The 19,097-nt window shown below is 15.6% G+C and overlaps 2 protein-coding genes across 2 annotated transcripts, besides 35 other annotated features; both read left to right on the top strand. All coding sequences in view use genetic code 6, as the record gives it.

Annotated features, from left to right (window-relative positions):
• The first annotated feature begins 112 nt into the window (after positions 1-112).
• Positions 113-150: a microsatellite.
• A 284-nt stretch (positions 151-434) lies between these two features.
• Positions 435-494: a microsatellite.
• A 365-nt stretch (positions 495-859) lies between these two features.
• Positions 860-921: a microsatellite.
• A 760-nt stretch (positions 922-1,681) lies between these two features.
• Positions 1,682-1,715: a microsatellite.
• Positions 1,716-2,411: 696 nt separating this feature from the next.
• Positions 2,412-2,458: a microsatellite.
• A 49-nt stretch (positions 2,459-2,507) lies between these two features.
• Positions 2,508-2,541: a microsatellite.
• Positions 2,542-4,334: 1,793 nt separating this feature from the next.
• Positions 4,335-10,068, top strand: IMG5_134800 (hypothetical protein; the record flags this gene model as incomplete). The annotated part of the gene is made up of 14 exons (XM_004031870.1): positions 4,335-4,466; positions 4,519-4,689; positions 4,731-5,167; positions 5,214-5,610; positions 5,653-5,951; positions 5,994-6,271; positions 6,320-6,867; positions 6,920-7,435; positions 7,483-7,549; positions 8,208-8,552; positions 8,597-8,706; positions 9,146-9,739; positions 9,794-9,915; positions 10,041-10,068. The coding sequence occupies 14 exons, from the start codon at positions 4,335-4,337 to the stop codon at positions 10,066-10,068; spliced, it is 4,044 nt and encodes a 1,347-aa protein (XP_004031918.1).
• Positions 5,177-5,215: a microsatellite.
• Positions 8,713-8,753: a microsatellite.
• Positions 8,855-8,930: a microsatellite.
• Positions 8,866-8,941: a microsatellite.
• Positions 8,869-8,932: a microsatellite.
• Positions 8,869-8,943: a microsatellite.
• Positions 8,919-8,969: a microsatellite.
• Positions 9,087-9,142: a microsatellite.
• A 55-nt stretch (positions 10,069-10,123) lies between the features above and the next one.
• Positions 10,124-10,157: a microsatellite.
• A 110-nt stretch (positions 10,158-10,267) lies between these two features.
• Positions 10,268-10,309: a microsatellite.
• Positions 10,310-10,355: 46 nt separating this feature from the next.
• Positions 10,356-10,383: a microsatellite.
• A 201-nt stretch (positions 10,384-10,584) lies between these two features.
• Positions 10,585-10,632: a microsatellite.
• Positions 10,633-11,137: 505 nt separating this feature from the next.
• Positions 11,138-11,263: a microsatellite.
• Positions 11,264-11,314: 51 nt separating this feature from the next.
• Positions 11,315-11,344: a microsatellite.
• Positions 11,345-11,896: 552 nt separating this feature from the next.
• Positions 11,897-11,937: a microsatellite.
• A 108-nt stretch (positions 11,938-12,045) lies between these two features.
• Positions 12,046-12,129: a microsatellite.
• Positions 12,067-12,116: a microsatellite.
• A 1,315-nt stretch (positions 12,130-13,444) lies between the features above and the next one.
• Positions 13,445-13,485: a microsatellite.
• A 120-nt stretch (positions 13,486-13,605) lies between these two features.
• Positions 13,606-13,653: a microsatellite.
• Positions 13,606-13,661: a microsatellite.
• A 757-nt stretch (positions 13,662-14,418) lies between these two features.
• Positions 14,419-14,467: a microsatellite.
• A 261-nt stretch (positions 14,468-14,728) lies between these two features.
• Positions 14,729-14,780: a microsatellite.
• A 444-nt stretch (positions 14,781-15,224) lies between these two features.
• Positions 15,225-15,284: a microsatellite.
• A 712-nt stretch (positions 15,285-15,996) lies between these two features.
• Positions 15,997-16,046: a microsatellite.
• Positions 16,047-16,360: 314 nt separating this feature from the next.
• Positions 16,361-16,394: a microsatellite.
• A 259-nt stretch (positions 16,395-16,653) lies between these two features.
• Positions 16,654-16,684: a microsatellite.
• A 141-nt stretch (positions 16,685-16,825) lies between these two features.
• Positions 16,826-16,867: a microsatellite.
• IMG5_134810 (hypothetical protein) lies at positions 16,867-18,252 on the top strand (the record flags this gene model as incomplete). The annotated part of the gene is made up of 7 exons (XM_004031871.1): positions 16,867-16,970; positions 17,015-17,246; positions 17,311-17,550; positions 17,597-17,698; positions 17,742-17,890; positions 17,936-18,038; positions 18,082-18,252. 7 exons carry the CDS (start codon positions 16,867-16,869, stop codon positions 18,163-18,165), a joined length of 1,014 nt encoding a protein of 337 aa, XP_004031919.1. The 3' UTR covers positions 18,166-18,252.
• Positions 17,250-17,306: a microsatellite.
• Positions 18,253-18,352: 100 nt separating the features above from the next.
• Positions 18,353-18,395: a microsatellite.
• The last annotated feature ends 702 nt before the right edge of the window (positions 18,396-19,097 follow it).

Here is a 19,097-nt window from a genome sequence, read left to right on the forward strand (position 1 = left end):
AGAAGTTAATAAAGGAAATCGGAAAAAAATAAAATATTCCTTATTTAATAGTAGAGAGTATTTTATAAATAATCAAAATGAAGATTTAAAAAAAATATAAACCAATATATTTTAAATTAATTTAAAAAAATAAATTATTTCAATAAAAATTTAAAAGGAATTATTTTCGGACATGCATTTTAAGATTAAATTGTTAGTAAAAAACATAGTGAAATATTATATAAAAAATTTAATGGATTTAATAAAAAAATAATATTTTTTGAAGGAGACCATAATAATTTAAGACCTATTTCTTTTCTTTAAGATGTTAGTTAATTTTTTAAAAATATTTTCAGAGATAGTTTAGTTACAATAAACAATAATAATGTAGAAGAAATTTTATAAAAATAAAAAAAATAATATCCACTAAAGATATTAAAAACAGGATTACTTTTTAATAAAATAATAATAATAATAATAATAATAATAAAGATAATAATAATAATAATAATAATTATTTTTATAATATTAATAAAGAATGTTCTTTATCTTGTAAAAATTCTAATCCTTAAAATTTTATAATATTTTAGTCTATTTAAGATTAAGATTAGACGTAGTATTTTAAAGCATAAAAAGTATAATATGTATAATAATATAATAATACTGATAGATCCTATACAGAAGATAAATATAAATAAGTTATATATTGAAAAAATAAAAAATTTCTAAATTTATATATTTTCAATAAAAACATATAATTTTTTTTCTTTTTCTTAATTTGTGTGTTAATAAAATATTATCACTATTATATTTATAATAAATTACTTTAAATTTTATTATAAAAAACACAACATAAAATAATATTAAATAAAACTAAATAAATTAAATAAAAAGACTAAAATTCAAAATAAAAATCAATAATTGCAAATAAAAAACTCATAAATATACTTCCTAAATTTGAAACTATTTTGAATATAAATTTTGCATTTTTCTAATTTTCGTCATTAAAGGCAACATTAACTATAAATCCAATAAAATATTTTAAATAAAAATTTAAAAAGCCGAAAAGAATACCTATAATAATCCCAAAAATCTAAAACTAATTTTTTATAAATGCGAACATAATAATAAAAAAAGCAAAAAGAAAATTCAATTTAATAATTTTATTTAATAAAAAGCACATATCTATTTCTTAGAATTTCCAAAAGCTCACTAAACTGCTTACAAAATATATAAATCCGACAAAATCATATTATTTTTTACCAGTTTAATTATCAAAAACAAAAAGTTTTGGTATTTCTAACCAAAAAAAAGTAAGAAATGATCCATTTAAAAAAAATAAACAAAAATAATATCGAATGAATTTATCATTTTTCAAAAATTAAAAAATTCCTTTTTTTTAAAAAAAACTAATTTATTATTCTTCAATATCAGTATTAAAAATTTCTTATATTTCCTATTGTTCATTATTATTTTCTTAAAATTATATTAAAAATGCAAATACTATACATATTGAGATCATTAATAAACAAAAACTAAAATAAAATCTTAAATCTAACTATTATAAAATTTGCCAAAATACCAAATTTCCAATTATATATAAATAATTTATTTGTTTACTGAATAATTTTTATAATATTAAATATCTTTTTTTTTATCAAAGATATTTATTAAAAATAATATATTTTTGTTTTAAATAAAATTTTTTAATTTTACTTTTTTAATATTACTTTTTTTATTGAATATATTCTTATTATAAACTCCATATATAAGAGTTAAATGCTCCTAAAATTCCTGAAAATAATATAAATAAGAAAATCGAATGTTCTTCATTTTCAATTATATATTGTCCATATATAAATAATAAAGATATTCCTAGAGCTGATATTATTAATTTTCTTTATAAAATTTCAACTGAATACTTTAAATTTACATAGTATTCTGTATATAATGATGAAATAATACTAAATATGAAAAAAATTGAAAGCGAAAATCCAGCGTAGGCTTTTTATTAGAAAATTATTTAACAATAATTTTAATAAGATGTTATACATATAGTTATTATTTAAAAATATAGACATAAAAAGAGCATTTATTTAAATTAATTTATTTAATATTTTTATTTTTATTTAATTTTTAATAATTTTGTATTTTGAAAAAATTAATTCATTTTATATTTATAATTAATAAAATCAAAAAAATAAAGGCATTTTATTTTGAATAAATTTAAGAGTTTTTATATGTATTTAAATTATATTAAAAAAAATTTAAGAATATTAATATAAGAGTATTTATTATAAGTATTATTATTTATAGAATTATTTAATAACATATATTTTAAATATAATACTAAAATACACAAATAATTATAATTTTTTTCAATAAAATAAAAATTATAATAATAATATATTATATATGAAAATAAAATTATTTATAATTAAATAATAGAATATAATTAATATAAATAGATATTATTAAAAAATTTTTAATTAATTATTTAGAAATTATTAATATTTTTATATTAATAAAATAATATATATTATTAATTATATTAATAATATAAAATAAACATTATTACAAAAAAAAAATATATAATACTTTTAATTATATATTTAACTTTGAAAATTTATAAAATATTTAAATAAAAAAATAAACAATAATAACATAAAAGACTTATATAAATAATATAAGTAAAATATATATATATATATATATATTATAAATATAAAAATGTTAAAAATAATCTTAAACGAATTAAATATAAGTACTGAATCTAAAAATTTAAATAGTTCATTAGAAAATTTTGACCGAATAGAATTAACAACATATGACTTAGAACCCGAAGAACTATAAAATATTCAAAAGTTTTTAGATAGAAATTCATCAAATATAACAAAATTTACATATATTCATGAATGTACAAACCGAATAATAGACAAAGATTGTGAGACATTAGCTTAATATATAAACATAATGTGTAATTTAAAAGATCTTTCTATATTATTAAGATTAAATAAAGTAAACAACGGAATATAATATATATCAAAGTCAATAAAAGGACTATAGAAATTAGAAAACATTACATATGAATTATAATCAAACGGTATTACAAACGAAGGATTTGAAAGTATAGTCGAGTCTTTATAAGATTTAAATAATTTGAAAGAATTAAATATCAATTTATCTTCAAATGATCTTACAGACTTGAATTTTTTCCGAATAAATCCAAATGTGGATAAATTCAGTATTAATTTAAATAAAAATTAACTAAGAATAAATCGTATTATTCCTATGTTAAAGAACTTATAAACTGCAAGATTTTTAAAAAATTTAGATATTTCAATAAGCAGTATGAAACTAAAAAACAGTATTTAATAATTAAATAATGTAATAGCACATAATCCTAACCATAAATTAAATATATAAAAATAAGCAAGTAATAACAATGAAAATTTAGAAAAAAATGTTCTTATTGATATTAATTATTAAATGCAGGTAGAGGATTTATAAACTGAACAAGTGAGTTTTTTGGAAGATTTTTTTGAGCTTTTGGGAGAAATTAAAGGCTTGAAATTTTTAAAAATAGATTTGGAAGGCTTCAAAATGAAAAGTTAGAATATTCGAAAATTCCTTTTTTTTATTGGAAGGCTTACTCTATTGGAAGAAATCAGATTTAATTTAAAAGGGAATTCTTTACAAGATAAAGGAGGAAGTTTTATTGGGGAATTTCTTTTAGAAAATAAAAATAAATTTAAGGTTTTAGAACTGTATTTGGATGAAAATCAAATGTCCTTTTAATGTATTAAATATATTATTTAGTGTATTTGTTAAATACAATTTTTAAAAACACTCGATTTATCTCTTATAGCTAATAATTATAAGCATGAAATTAATTAGGTTTTTTCACTTATTTTATAAGGAAATCCTTTTTTAAGTTAGGCGCAGGTACATGTTAGTTTTGAAAATTAGGCTGGATAGAAAATATTTTAATAAATATTCAATTAGTGTTATAATAGTATTTAAGTTTTGCTTGTTAAATTTACTGCTTTTTATAAGCATTTGGCTGATGTTTAAACTTATAATCATTTATTTGTTTTATAAGATTTATATTATAATTGAATTTTTTTTTTATTAATTATATTTATTTTAATTTTATTTAAAAATATATTTTTTTTTTTTTTTTTTTAACAAAAAAAATATTTTTATTTTTTATATATATTATAAAAGGAAAAAAAAAAAAAACATAATAATTAAAAATAAAATATTAAATAAAATAAATATTCATTTTTTATACAAAAAAAAAAAATCAAATTAAATTAAATTAAATAAAATTATTTATTAAAAAATAAATAAAAATGCAAGCCTAATCAAAACCAAATCTAGGAACTTAAAGACCTTAAATAACTAAGAAAAAAAATGAAGTAGAAGAATTACAAGATGACTTATTAAACAATAACATAAATATTAAAAAAGAAGCCATAAGAAAGGTTTATACATATATAAATCTAAAAAAATAAAATATATAAAAAATGTATTTAGATTATCGATGCCATGACCAGAGGAAAAGACGTATCAATGTTATTTACTCATGTAATAAGAAACATGATGACCGATAATATGGAATTAAAGAAATTGATATATTTATATATCATAAACTATGCAAAATCAAAACCAGATTTAGCCATTTTAGCAGTCAATTCATTCAGAAGTGTAAAAATTTAAAATAAAAAATATAAATAAATAAAAAAAAGGATGCCACAAATTAATAAAATCCTTTATTAAGAAGTTTGGCAGTAAGAACAATGGGATGTATACGTATAAAATCAGTAGTAGAATATTTACTTGATCCCTTAAAAAAAGCTATAAAAGATGAAGATTCTTATGTCCGTAAAACAGCTGCGATTTGTATTGCTAAATTATTTGAAACGCATCCTGATATAATGGAAGAATAAGGATTTTTGGTTTAATTATAAAATCTTCTAAATGACGGAAATGCAATGGTCGTTTCTAACGCTGTATGTGCTTTAATGTCTATCCAAGAAATTAAAGGAGAAAATCTTTTATAATTAGATAGATATAAAGTTTAAAAATTAAGAACAGCAATGAACGAGTGTAATGAATGGGGAATTATATATATTTTAGATGCTATTTCTGTATATTAGCCTACAGATTCTAAAGAAACATAAGAGTAAAAATATATACATATAAAAATAGTACTATATATATATAAATAGTATTTTAGAAAGAATTGTACCTTTGTTATAACATTGCAATCCTGGTGTAATATTAAGCGCAGTCAAAGTAATAATGAAATATTTGGATTTCATAACTGACCCAGAATTAATTATTAATTATTGTAAAAAGTTAACTTCTCCATTAATAAGTTTACTAAATTAAGAATCTGAAGTTATATATGTAGCTTTAAAAAATATTAATTTGATTTTGTAAAAAAGACCTATGATTATTGAAAAAGAAATAAAATATTTCTTTTGTAATTTTAATGATCCTATTTATATAAAAACTATGAAAATCGAAATTCTTATCCGACTTGCTAATTTAGATAATATTCACTAAATATTATCTTAATTAAAAGAACATACAACAGAAGTTGACATTGAAATAGCAAAAAAAGTAACAAAAAATCTTATTTTACAATTTTTAACATTAAAAAAGTCAATAAGATCTATTGGAAGATGTGCAATTAAATTAGAAAAAGCAGCTCCTAAATGTGTTTAAGTATTAAGAGAGTGCCTTCAATCAAAAAACGAATACGTAATGTAAGAAACAATTATAGTAATAAGAGATATCTTTAGAAAATATCCAAAAGATTACGAAGGCATACTTAAAGAAATATGTGAAAATCTAACAACTTTAGATAATCCTGAAGCTAAAGCCGCTATGATTTGGATTATAGGAGAATATGTAACTACTATAGAAAATTCAGATGAATTATTAACTAATTTTGCTGAATCGTAAATAAATTTTTTACAAAAATAATATTTTTTTTTTATTAGTTTTTTAGAAGAACCAGCTATTGTATAACATTAAATATTAACAAGTTGCATTAAACTTTTCCTTATGAGACATTAAGAAGGATATTAGTTGATTTAAAAATTATTATAATAAGCTACTAATAATTGCGAAAATCCCGATTTGAGGGATAGAGGGTATATTTATTGGAGACTTTTAGGACAAGATCCTTAATTGGCAAAGGAAATAGTTTATAGCGAAAGACCGGAAATTTCGGATAGTACATATATTTTAGAAACTGAATTATTAGATAAATTAATAGGTATTTTTTTTTTTAAAAAAAAAAAAAACTTTATATTTATATATATAGAAAATATCGGAACTTTAAGTTCTGTATATTATAAACCTCCTTAATAGTTTGTAAAACATTTAAGAGATATTATAAATTAGAAAGAATTAGAAGAAAATGATGAAGATGCTGCTGATGAACTTTTAAATCCGACTGAAAAAGATGTTGATAATGAATATTATGGAGGTGATGCATAAATTACAAACAATTAAGCTTAAAATGTATAAAATACGAATAATTTAGGAGATTTACTTGATGATGATCTTCCAGTGAATAATTATTAATAATAACCTCCTTAATATATGCAATAGAATATGCTTTAAAATAATAATAATAATAATAATGTTAATTTAATTGATGATGATGATGATTTACTAGGAGGTAATTTACCTTAATAATAACCTACTTAGTAATAATAGCAATATTAATAACCTATGTAATAATAAGTCAATAATTTAATTGATGATGATGATTTATTAGGACCTGGTCCTTCTTCTTAATAATAATAATAACCAATATAATAATAATATTAAGCATCAGCTTCTAGAAATATTAAAATTCCGTTAAGTGTAAATACTTAATTTATTTTTAAGCAAAAAATATTAAAATACATATATATAGGAATGTATAAATGAAAATAAATTTTCTTAATAAGGAAAAGTAAATGGACTTAATATTGCAGCTGCTTTTTAAAGAGAAAATGATAGAATATATTTAGAATTATAAGTAATAAATAAATTTGGATAAAATACTTTCACTAATTTTGCTATTAAATTTGGACCTAACAAGTTTAAGCTTTTAAATTCTATTATTGATTTACCTCAATTAAATAATGTAAATATTTTTAAAAAAAATATATATATGTATATATATATATAGCTTCATTCTGGATAAACACTAAATACTAATATTGATGTTAATTGTACAGGATAAATTGATTAAAATCCATTAACTAATCCTTTTACAATTAATTGTTTGATTAATACAAATTTCGATGTTTATGCTTTAACTATTCCTTGTAGTTTGACTGTACTTATGATTCCAAATGGAAAAGTACCATTTTAAGTTTATTAATAATAAGTCCAAAAAATGGTTAGAAAAGCTGATAAAATATAAATTGCTATTGAAAGAAATAGCGTACTTTTTTTTATTTAAAAAAAAAAAAAAATATAAATAAAAAATAGCTTATTTAAAAATTAGAAGATAATAATATTTATATGATTAATTCTTAAGTAAATCCTTAAGGAGTTGGTAAAAAATTTTATTTCTGATTTAATTATATTTTAAAAAAAAAATATTAAATAGAAATGATTAATTTCTCATGTAAATTAGTTAATGATATGCCTATTTTCTTAGATTGTATTGTTGATAAAGTTAATAATACGCTTAATGTTTAATATCATACACCACATGATTCGTTACATCCTTTATTTTATTAAGCAATTATGTTTATTTTTAAGTTTTCTAAATGAATATGAATAAAATAATTATATATTTATAACAAATTTAAATATATATATAAAAAAAGTTAAAATATATAATTTTTTATAAAGGAAAGTTATTATAAATAAGAATAAATTTTATATTTTTTATTATAATATAAATATAAATTTTATAATACAAGTTTAACTTTTTTTTTTTATTTAAAATAAATAGTTGGTATATTTTTATATTTAAAGTCAAAAAAAATAATAATTTATATAAAAAAAAATTAAAAAAATAAAAACTCAAATTAAAAATGAAAATAATATTTTACACACTAATGCTTATTGTATAAGTTTTATCAAAAGAAACTTATTTGGGAATAGTATAGCCTTTCGTAAATCCTAAAGACAGAAGTTATTAATAATAAAATAATAAAAAGAATATTAAATTAAATTATATTATATTATAATATAAATAAAAATAGTAATAGAAGTATCTTTGGCAAACTTTGGATTCTTCCCATATGGACATAAACTATCAGGTAGATTATAACTAGCAGTAAACTTATAAAACTGGGATGAAAATTAAACAGAAGAAGATTATAAAAAATACAAAGATTTAGATAATACAGCATGTACTCAAATAAGATAATTCAATTAAAAATATTTCAACGAACATGGATACCCGATATTAGTTGCAGATCGAGGAGACTGTACTTTTGTAACTAAAGGACTTTTAGCTTAAAAATCTCACGCTAAAATGCTTATAATTATTGATAATTCATTAACTGAGAGTTTAGATGATATTATTATGAGTGATGACTTATCAGGTATATATATATATTAATATAACTCCTTTTATTTTTTTAAAAAGGTAATTAATTAGATATACCTGTAGTATTAATTACTAATAAAAGTGGTAAAATTTTAAAAGATTTGTTTAATATAGGACAAGAAATTTAAGTATCTATAAATTTTAACAAAGTAAATAAAAATTCATGATAATAAAAAATTTATAATAATAATAAAATAACATATAAATAAATAAAAACTAATAATTAAAAAAATTAGAAATTAAAAAATAAATTTATATGTATATAAATATATGAAAAATAATAGATATAAATATGTATATAAAATAGTAATTATATATATTTATTTATTTATTTATAAATTTATATATATATATATATATTTATATATTTATATACCTATATATTTTTTTTATGCCTATATATATTTATTATTAGTTTTAATTGTTTTCATTTTTTTATAGTTTATATCATTAATAAAAATATTTTATTTTATTTTTTAATTGTATTTTAATAATAAAAGATAATTTTCATAATTATATTTTAAAATTTTATATATATATATATATATATATATATATATATATATATATATATATATATATATAAAGCCTTAAGAAGAAGATACAGCTGAAATCTAATATTGGATGCTTCCTACAGATAAAAAATCATATGATTTTTTACTTACCTAATAATAATTCATAAAAGATTTATTAATTTAAAAAAAAATAGTATTTGAACCTCATTTTGTATTTCTTTATTGCGATGATAATTGCAAAAAATCTCCTGATTACGTAGATTATTGTGTATCTGATGGTAAATACTGCCACCCTGATCCTGATGATAAAGGGCTTTTGAGAGGAAAGGATTCTGTGCTTTAAGCTTTGTAGGAATTATGTGTGAGCAAAGTTGAACCTATTTTATATTTCGATTATGCACTTGAGTTTTATCTATGTATAGAAAATAAATCGAATAATAAAGACTGTAATGATAAAGCTTTATAGAAAATAGAAAAAGATAATGCTGATGATGTTGATAAAGTAAAATTTTTAGTTGAAAAATGTTTAGATGAAAGTTGGGCTACAGGAAAATATGCGGATAAATAAAAAGATGATAATACATTATTGGAAAAGGAATTAAATCTTTATAAAGTGTAAGGATTAAGATTTTTCCCCCATTTGTTTGTAAATGGATAATCATTTAGAGTAAAAATATTAAATTTAATTATATATAAGTATATTTTTTTTATTTATTTAAAGGGTGATCTTTATTCAAGAAAAGCTGCTTAAGAGTTTATGTGTGAAGGTATCCATGGAGCTGAAAATATAGAATTATGTAAAGAGTATATGAATGCAGAAGATGATGAAAATGATAATAAAGAGTATGATTAAATTGTTAATAAAGTTTAGAAAAAGCATCATAAGTTTATTATTATTGTTTGTGTAGCTTTGATTTTTATTTTTGTTATTGGGATGATTTTATATAGAAGAAAAATCAAAAAGTAAGTTTACAAAGAGTTGACTATGTAGGTTGATTCTGCCATTTAATAATATTATTCGATTTAAGAAAGTTAAATATAAAATAATTGATATTTTTTTCTTATTTATTATTTTTCTATATTTAATAATAAATTTTTTTATTTTTTATTTTTTCACTTTATTCTTTTATAAATTTCAATTTTAATTAAAATATATATTATTATATATTTTTAAAACTAATTTAAAATTAAATTAATTTATTTATATTTTTTAATATTTATTCTAAAATTTATTTAACAAACTTTAATTTAATATTATAATTAAGTTATATATATAAGGAATAATATATATATATATATATATATATATATGTATTTTTACAAGAATTAATTAATCATATTTATATTTTCACTATTGTATTTTAAATTTTTTTAATTATCTTTCTTTCAAGTTAAGTTTGTTTGACAAAGTTTATATATTAATTAAATTATTTATTAGTAAAATACTACAAGAAATAATTTTAAGTTCAGAAGGTTTAATTAACTTTTTACATTTAGAAAAAGATAGGATTTAATTTTATATTTATTTATTAAAATTTTCATTTTAATTATTTAATTTTAACATCATTTAATATATATTATCGTAATTTTTTTCAGCAAAAAAGTATTATTCAGTAATTTCGAATGAGTTGTCTCCTGATGAAGTAGATAAATCTTCTAGATTTTATGGTTCATCTAGTATAAATTCAGGTACAATTGGCAGATTTTTTTTTATATAACGAGACTTTATTTCTATTAATAAGTTTAATTTTTTATTTCCAAAAAAACTTTTTTATTAAATTAATTTTTTGATATTTTAAATTTTATTATTTATAATTTTTAATATAATCAATCCATTTTTTTTATTCATTTAATAATTAGTCTTTTTACTAATCATTTAATTACATATATTATTTAGATTTTATTAAAAAATTAGTCTATTATAATAAGAAAATCAGATTATTATTTTAAGGAACTTCTCTTGATTAAAGGATAAGGAATACATGTTAGTTTTTAGCTTATTAGTAGCTATTCATTTATTTAATCATTTTCTTTTTTTATTATTTTAAATTTAATTATTTTGTTTAATTTTTAATATTTTTTAATAAAATATTATATAATTTTTTTTTTCTATAATGTTAAAATTTTTAATATATATATTTATATAAAATTATTGAAAATTTTACTTTTGTATAAATATTTAAATTTTTAAAGATTATTTTTAAATTAAATTAAATTAAAATTATTCATAAAAATAAACTACTTTTTTATATTAATATTTTTAATATTAATAAATTATTTTGCAATAAATATAAATTTTAATATAAAGAAAGTCTTAATAACTTATCCGAAATTATTAATTTAATTATTTATTAAAAAAATATTATTAGTGCACAATTAATATACTTTAATATATAATTAGGATAATATAAATATAATAAATAATCTATTATATGTCTAAAATAATTCATTAATTTTTTAAATAGATATTTTTATAGAACATATTAATTATAATAATATATAAAATGCTAATATGTTTTCTATTTTATATATATATAAGCAAATCAAATAATTTTATCTTTTATGTTTATTAAAAATTCTGGTTTAAAATAATAATTAAGTAAAATGAAATTAATATTTATAAAATATTTAAAATGGAATAAAAAACAAAAAGAATATAATAAACCAATGACATAATTTTATGTAAATTAGAAAATTATAATTTTTAAAATTACCTTAAAAATATTTTGATACTAAAAAAATCTAAATTTATATCAATACTAAAAATATATAAAAAAAAAATATATATATATATTAATATAATTAAATAAATTTGTATATATAAATATAAAATAATATATATAAAAAAATTATATATAAATAAAAAGATAAAATTATATTTTATCAAAAATAAATTTAATTTATTTTATATTATATTATAAGGAAATTATCGAAAGCAATAAAATATATTTTAATTATTATTTTATAAAATAAATATTTATATTTTAATTAATTTATTTATATATTTATTTTTTATATTTATATATATTTAAATATTTAAATATAAATTAATTATATATATTAAATCTTTTACTATTTATATGTTATAAATTTAAAATTATTATTATAATTTAATTTTGTTTATATATAATTAAAATATATATATTTATATAAAATAAAATCTAAATTCTATAATAATATGCTTGTTATTAATATTCTTTTATAAATGTTATTATTATAAAAAATAAGTAATTTTATTTTAATATATATTAATTTTACTTTTTTTTTTATTTTTATAACTCATTTACTAATTAATTAATCTTTAATTTATAAAATTCAAACAATTTATTTTTAATAAAATTAAATATTTAACTGATATTTATTTTAATTTTAAAATAAAACAATTACAAAATATTCATTATAATAATTAAATAAAATGGGATAAAATATTTCTTTTTAATATTAAATAAAATTAAAACTAATTTAATAATTATAAAAAATGGACTAAAACGATTGTATTTTTTTACAAAATTAATTAATTATTTTAATATTTTTTATAAAATTAAAAGATTTATAAATAGATTTAAATGGGAAAATCTACAAATCCTTAATAAAACATATAAATGATAATTTTTAAACAATTCAATATAATAAACGGATATAAAATTTTATTAATATTCTTCAAATAAATTATATAAAAGAGAATATAATTTATGCATAAATTTCAAACATATAATTAGATAATTTCTTATAATCAGATGATGGAAAATATCTTTTATAATGTTAAGGATAAACTATATTATAAAAAAGAAGTAAATCTTTATAAAGTCATAATTTAGAGGCTACTAAAATATAAGATAATTAAAATTTATAAAAATATTAATTATCAGATAATAATATTATGTTAAAATTTAAATAATTGTAATAAATTAAGGCTGTCAAAAAATGCAATATAAAAAATCAATCAAAATAAATAAAAAATAAAATAATTTAATTAAGCAATGAATTTCCTAAACAGAAAATACAAAATAAATAAAAACAAAAAACTGTTTTTAAAATATTTATTAATATTTAAATACTTAAACTTCTGCGATTTTTTCAATCAAAACGTTTGAAACAGAAGCTTTTTTAAGGCGAATATAATTATAATTATAAATATGTTTTTTAAAATTAAAAAGAATTGGAGTTCGTTTATGAGTCTTTTAGTTAAAATAATAAAAAAACTAATTTTTATGAATAAAACTAATTTAAAAATAAAGAGTCGTCAAATATTAATGATTTTGAAAAAAAGAAATATTAAAATTAATAATTAAATACAATTAATCAAAGAAGCTAATAAATTTAATTAAAAAAAAACCTATATGTTAATAATATGAAAATAAATAATAATTTTTTAATTAATAAAATTATTAATATAATACGATTATTAAATAAAATTAAAGTAATTTTTTTTTTTTATATAATTGGTTTTTTGTTAAATTCATATTATAATTAAGAAACTCCTTCCTTTTAGATAGAAAATAAAGAAAATGCATTTTATTGATAAATTCTATTTATAATTATAGAAAAAATATAATTAAAAAAAAATATATATATTAAAAAGAATATAAATTTATATAATAAAAATATTATCTAAATTTAAAAAAATAAATAAAAAAAATAATACTTTAGAACTATAAAATTAAAAAAACTTTATTTAATAAATATGTATATTTATAATAATCATATATAATATATGTATATAAATAATTTTTTTATTTTAAAATATATTTTAAATATTAAATATATAAATCTTTTTATAACTCAATTAATAAAAATTATTTAAAATAAAAGTCTTTCAATATCATTAATCATATTTTTCGGCCTATTAAATTTATGTGATTTCCATTTTTATCAATAATTAATTTTTTAATTTTTTTGTTTATTAATTTATGTTTCTATAAAATATGCATAGATTTTATTATTTTTTACAATTACAAAAATCAAGATAATTATATTTTTTACTTCGATTTTTTAAAAAGTAAGATAAATTAAATTTTGTTGTTAAAATTTCTTTTTTTAAAGGTTTTTGACTTATAAATTTATTGTTCAAGAAAATTAGTACAATCAATCATATTAAGTATAATTATCTGATTTATAACTACAGCATATACATACTAAATTTAAAACTATTATGCTTTATTATTTTAAAAATCTGTAAATTTTCTAAGTTTTCCATCTAAATATATTTTTTCAAATCCCAAAAGTCTATTCTATAATGAATAATTTTATCATATCCTGTTTTTCTAAAAAAATTATAATGTATATTTTCAATTAAAATTATAATATTTCATTTGTATAAAATTATATGTCTATTTCATTTAATCTTTTATATTATTTTTTTTATATTTATTATTATATTTTTTCTATTTTATATAAATAATAATGTATAATTCAATATTTATTATTTTTTAGATATTCATAAATTATTTTTATTTAACTTAATAATTTCAATAAATTGAATATTTTTTTATTACAACGAATTATTTAAATTTTTTCTGAAAAAAAATAATGTTATAATATTTTTTCATTTATATTAATTATTTATTATTTTATATATGTAGATATTGTATGTAAATTAAATTAAATATTAAAATAAATAATTTAGAAAAAATATGCTTAAATAATATAATTAATTTTTTTTTATATTATTTACTTATTTTTTTATTAATATATTATTTTTTTTTATTTTTTTACATTTGTTAATAATAATTTTGTCTTTATTTAATATAATTATTTTATTTATATGTTTTTATTTTTATCTTTATTCTACTTTATAAAAGATTAAATTTATAATGTTAATAAATATTAGCTGTTTAAATTATTATTGAAATTTTAATTAAAAGCTTTTAAGCAATTTCCTTAATAAAACAAATATTTTTTATATATATTAATTCAGGTATTAGTTATAAAAGTTAACTTCTCTGATTTCTTCACTTTCTAACTTAGTATTTAAATATACACTAATATATATTAGTATTTAAATCTATACTCATCTAAATTTTCACAATATACCAACATGTTTATATACAAAGATATTTTTATTTTAATTGCTTTTATAACTATAAATACAATTATGAAAATTTTGTTTATTTATATAAATATTTTTTATAATATATATTATAAAAAAGAAATAATTTATATAATTATTTAATTTTTTAATTAATATATATTATTTTTTTATTTTTTATTAAATTAATAAAAAAAATGAAGAATTAAATTCATCAATAATGTTTTTCATAACTAAAAAGAAGTAAGAATAAATAAAAATTAAATAAGATAGAAATATATTTTAAAAATTGTTGAATATAAGCTTTTTAATTTTGAGAATATTTTTAAATTATTTGACAAATATTTAAAACTTTATTAACTAAATTCTCAAACTAATAATAATTTTAATAAATGTTTACTATACTAAAAAAACTCAGATGAAGATAAAAAATAGTGTAAAAAAACTTAATATAGAATCTGATTAAAATATACTTCTGGATTTTTATGGAGATACTATAATTTTAGCTGTAAATAAATAAAATGTGTCAAATACTAAAGTAAATGAGATTTTTGAAGAAAACTAATCAACATTATCAGATAAAGAGTTATTTTTTAATCTGTATTCGACTTTAACAAATTATATTTTATTATATTTATAAAAAATAATTAAATATTTGTATATATATTATTAGAAGAAAATTTCAAATTAAAAAAATTAGGAGTTATTAAAAATATGAATATCAAAGATTATTTTAAAGAAATTATATTAGGGATAGATTATAGAGGTGAAATTAATGGGCATTTGATAATACAAAAGACGAAGCCGTTTTTTTAAATATATTTTTACAAATAAAAAAAATAACAAATATGTATTAATATCTATTATTACAATTAAATTTTTATTATAATTTATAGTAAAAATAATAATCATTATATAATATTTAAAAATATAATTCATATTAATACAATAAATTTTTTAAGGTTTTGTTTTTAAATTTATTAATTATTATATAATAAAAAATATAAAATATTGATTATAATATTTTTACTTAATAAGTATTTAAATGAAAGAAAATAAGAATGATTTTAATTATAAATGTTGCTCATTTTATATTATATTATTTCATTTTATTTATATTAATAAGTATAGTTGATATTAAGTCATATATTTTAATATTTATTGTTTTGTTATAGTTTAATAATTGTATATTATAATAATAAAAAAAAAAATTAATAATAATAATATATATCTAAGAATAAATATTATAAATCTGTTAATTTATTTTATAAAAATAATTATTTTATATAAAATATTAAACATAATTTTTTTTTTAAAAAAAAAAATATTAATAAATTAATTAATTATAAAGTAAGAATTAAAATATATTAATAATATCAAAATTATATAAAAAATATTAATGATATTATATCAACTAGATATTTTTAAAAATCAGAATAGACAACTAAAAAAGTCCGCGAAAATTAATATTATGACACTTTTCACATTCTATTATTTATTTAATATATGATTCTATTTTAAATTTAAATAAAAGTTAAGGTTTTAGAAATATTTTTATTTATGTAAAAATTTATTTATTTAAAACTTTTAAATTATATTATATATAGATATGATTATTTTTAAAAAAAATAAAGAATATAATAATTTTTAAATAACTAAAAAAAATAAAATAAAATAATTATGAAGAAAAAAAAATACAAAAAAAATTAATAAAAATATATACTTTAAAAAAAAAAAAAAAAAAACATAAAAATAATTAAAAAAAAATGAACCCTTAAAGTAAAGTAATTCTTCCAAAATATTACTCTAAAATAAATCAAAATATGCCAAAAGAATATTGGAATTATGAAGAATTTGAAAATGAATGGGGGTTAATATAAAAAAAAATAAAAAATAAAATAAAACAACAAATAGAAACATAGATAATTATGAAGTCATAAGAAAAATAGGAAGAGGAAAATATTCCGAAGTATTTGATGGAATAAGTGTAACCCCATAAAAAAGAATAGTAATAAAGGTACTTAAGCCAGTAAAGAAAAGCAAAATAAAACGAGAAATAAAAATTTTGTAAATACTCAAAGGAGGTCCTAATATAGTTGAATTATAAGATGTAGTAAGAGATTCGGCATCAAAAACACCAGCTTTAGTAAATATATATATAATATAAATATTATATATATATTATATAAAATAAAATATTTATAATTTAGATTTTCGAATATGTTGAAAATGTTGACTTTAGAAGTTTATTTCCATAATTAACTGATTATGAAATAAGATATTATTTATATGAACTTATGAAAGCCTTAGATTACTGTCATAGTAAAGGAATAATGCATAGAGATATTAAACCATAAAATATAATCGTAGACCCAAAAAATAAAATTTTGAAATTAATTGATTGGGGTTTAGCTGAATTTTATCATCCTGAATAAAATTATAATGTTAGAGTAAATTTTTTTTTTTTTTTATTTAAGAAATAAATTTTTATTAAAGGTAGCTTCTAGATATTTTAAAGGACCTGAACTTCTTGTTGATTAAAATTATTATGATTATTCTTTGGATATTTGGAGTTCAGGTGTTATGTTTGCTTCTATGGTATTTATTTATATTTTTATATATAATTTATTTAGATTTTTAGATTTTTAAAAAAGAACCGTTCTTTTAAGGAGCTGATAATTAAGATTAATTAGTTAAAATTGCCAAAGTATTAGGAACTGAGGATTTACATAAATACATTAAAAAATATGATTTAGTTTTAGATCCTTTATACAATAAAATATTAGGAAAGTAAATTAAATTATTTTAAAAATTAAAATCTTTATAAAAAATTAGTTATCCAAAAAAACCATGGAACAAATTTACAAATGATGAGAATAAACAACTCTGTAATGATTAAGCAATTGATTTATTGTCTAAAATGCTTATTTATGATCATGTATTTATATTAATTTTTTAAAAAGAAATTAAATTTAAATTAGGCTTAAAGAATAACACCAAAGGATGCTATGGAACATCCATATTTTGATATAGTCAAAGGAACTAATTAAATTCAAAAAAAATGAAACGGAGAATATTAAATATATAAAGGAATCTTAAAAAAAATATTTCATATAAAGCATATACAAATAAGTTTTTTTTATAAAATATTCAAATATTTATTTTTTCGATTAGAATTTTTTTTTTTTAACTAAAAAAGTTAATTTTTAAAAATTGATATATATATATATCTAAAATAATTAAAATACAAAAATATATATATATATATATATATATATATATAAATAAATATATAATAATTATATTAGGATTAAAATTTTATTTTTTTATATTGATTAATAATTTAAAGAGTATGTATTATTAATTTATATTATTATTTTTAAAAAAATTACAACCATTGTTATTGTTTATTGATATGCTTTTCAAAAATTTTAATTTTATAAAGAAAAGTATTTTAATCTATTAATATGAATATCGGGATATGAACTATCATTTTAATTATTTTTAAGAGCTCTTTAAACAATAATTTTTTTATTTTTTGAATTACCCTTATCTTAATTTTCTTCAATATTGACATTTTTTTACTTATTAATTAAATTATATTAAGTATAATTAGACTAATGCGATTTATAGGAATTTAAAAGAGATTTATATTAATATTTTTAATCTTAATTTAAGTCATTAGTACATTACTTATTATTATTATTATTTAATTATTTAAATTTAAAATTAGAACTTGTTTTAGAATTTCTATTGGATTACATATTAAAATCATTCTATTAGTATTTATTGAAAAGTTTTTATTTAATACAATCTAGTTTAGAGTATAATTATACAAAGTTCGTATCATCAATTTAAATTTATTAATTTTTATCAAATTTTTAATTAATACAATTAACCTAATCTGAAACAAATCGGTTAATATTTTAACGAAATAAACGCCATTAATTTTCATTTTTTATATTATCTAATTTAAATGAGTTTTATGATAAATTAT

Source organism: Ichthyophthirius multifiliis, assembly GCF_000220395.1.
Source record: "Ichthyophthirius multifiliis unplaced genomic scaffold scaff_1120509251050, whole genome shotgun sequence".
NCBI lineage: Eukaryota > Ciliophora > Oligohymenophorea > Hymenostomatida > Ichthyophthirius > Ichthyophthirius multifiliis.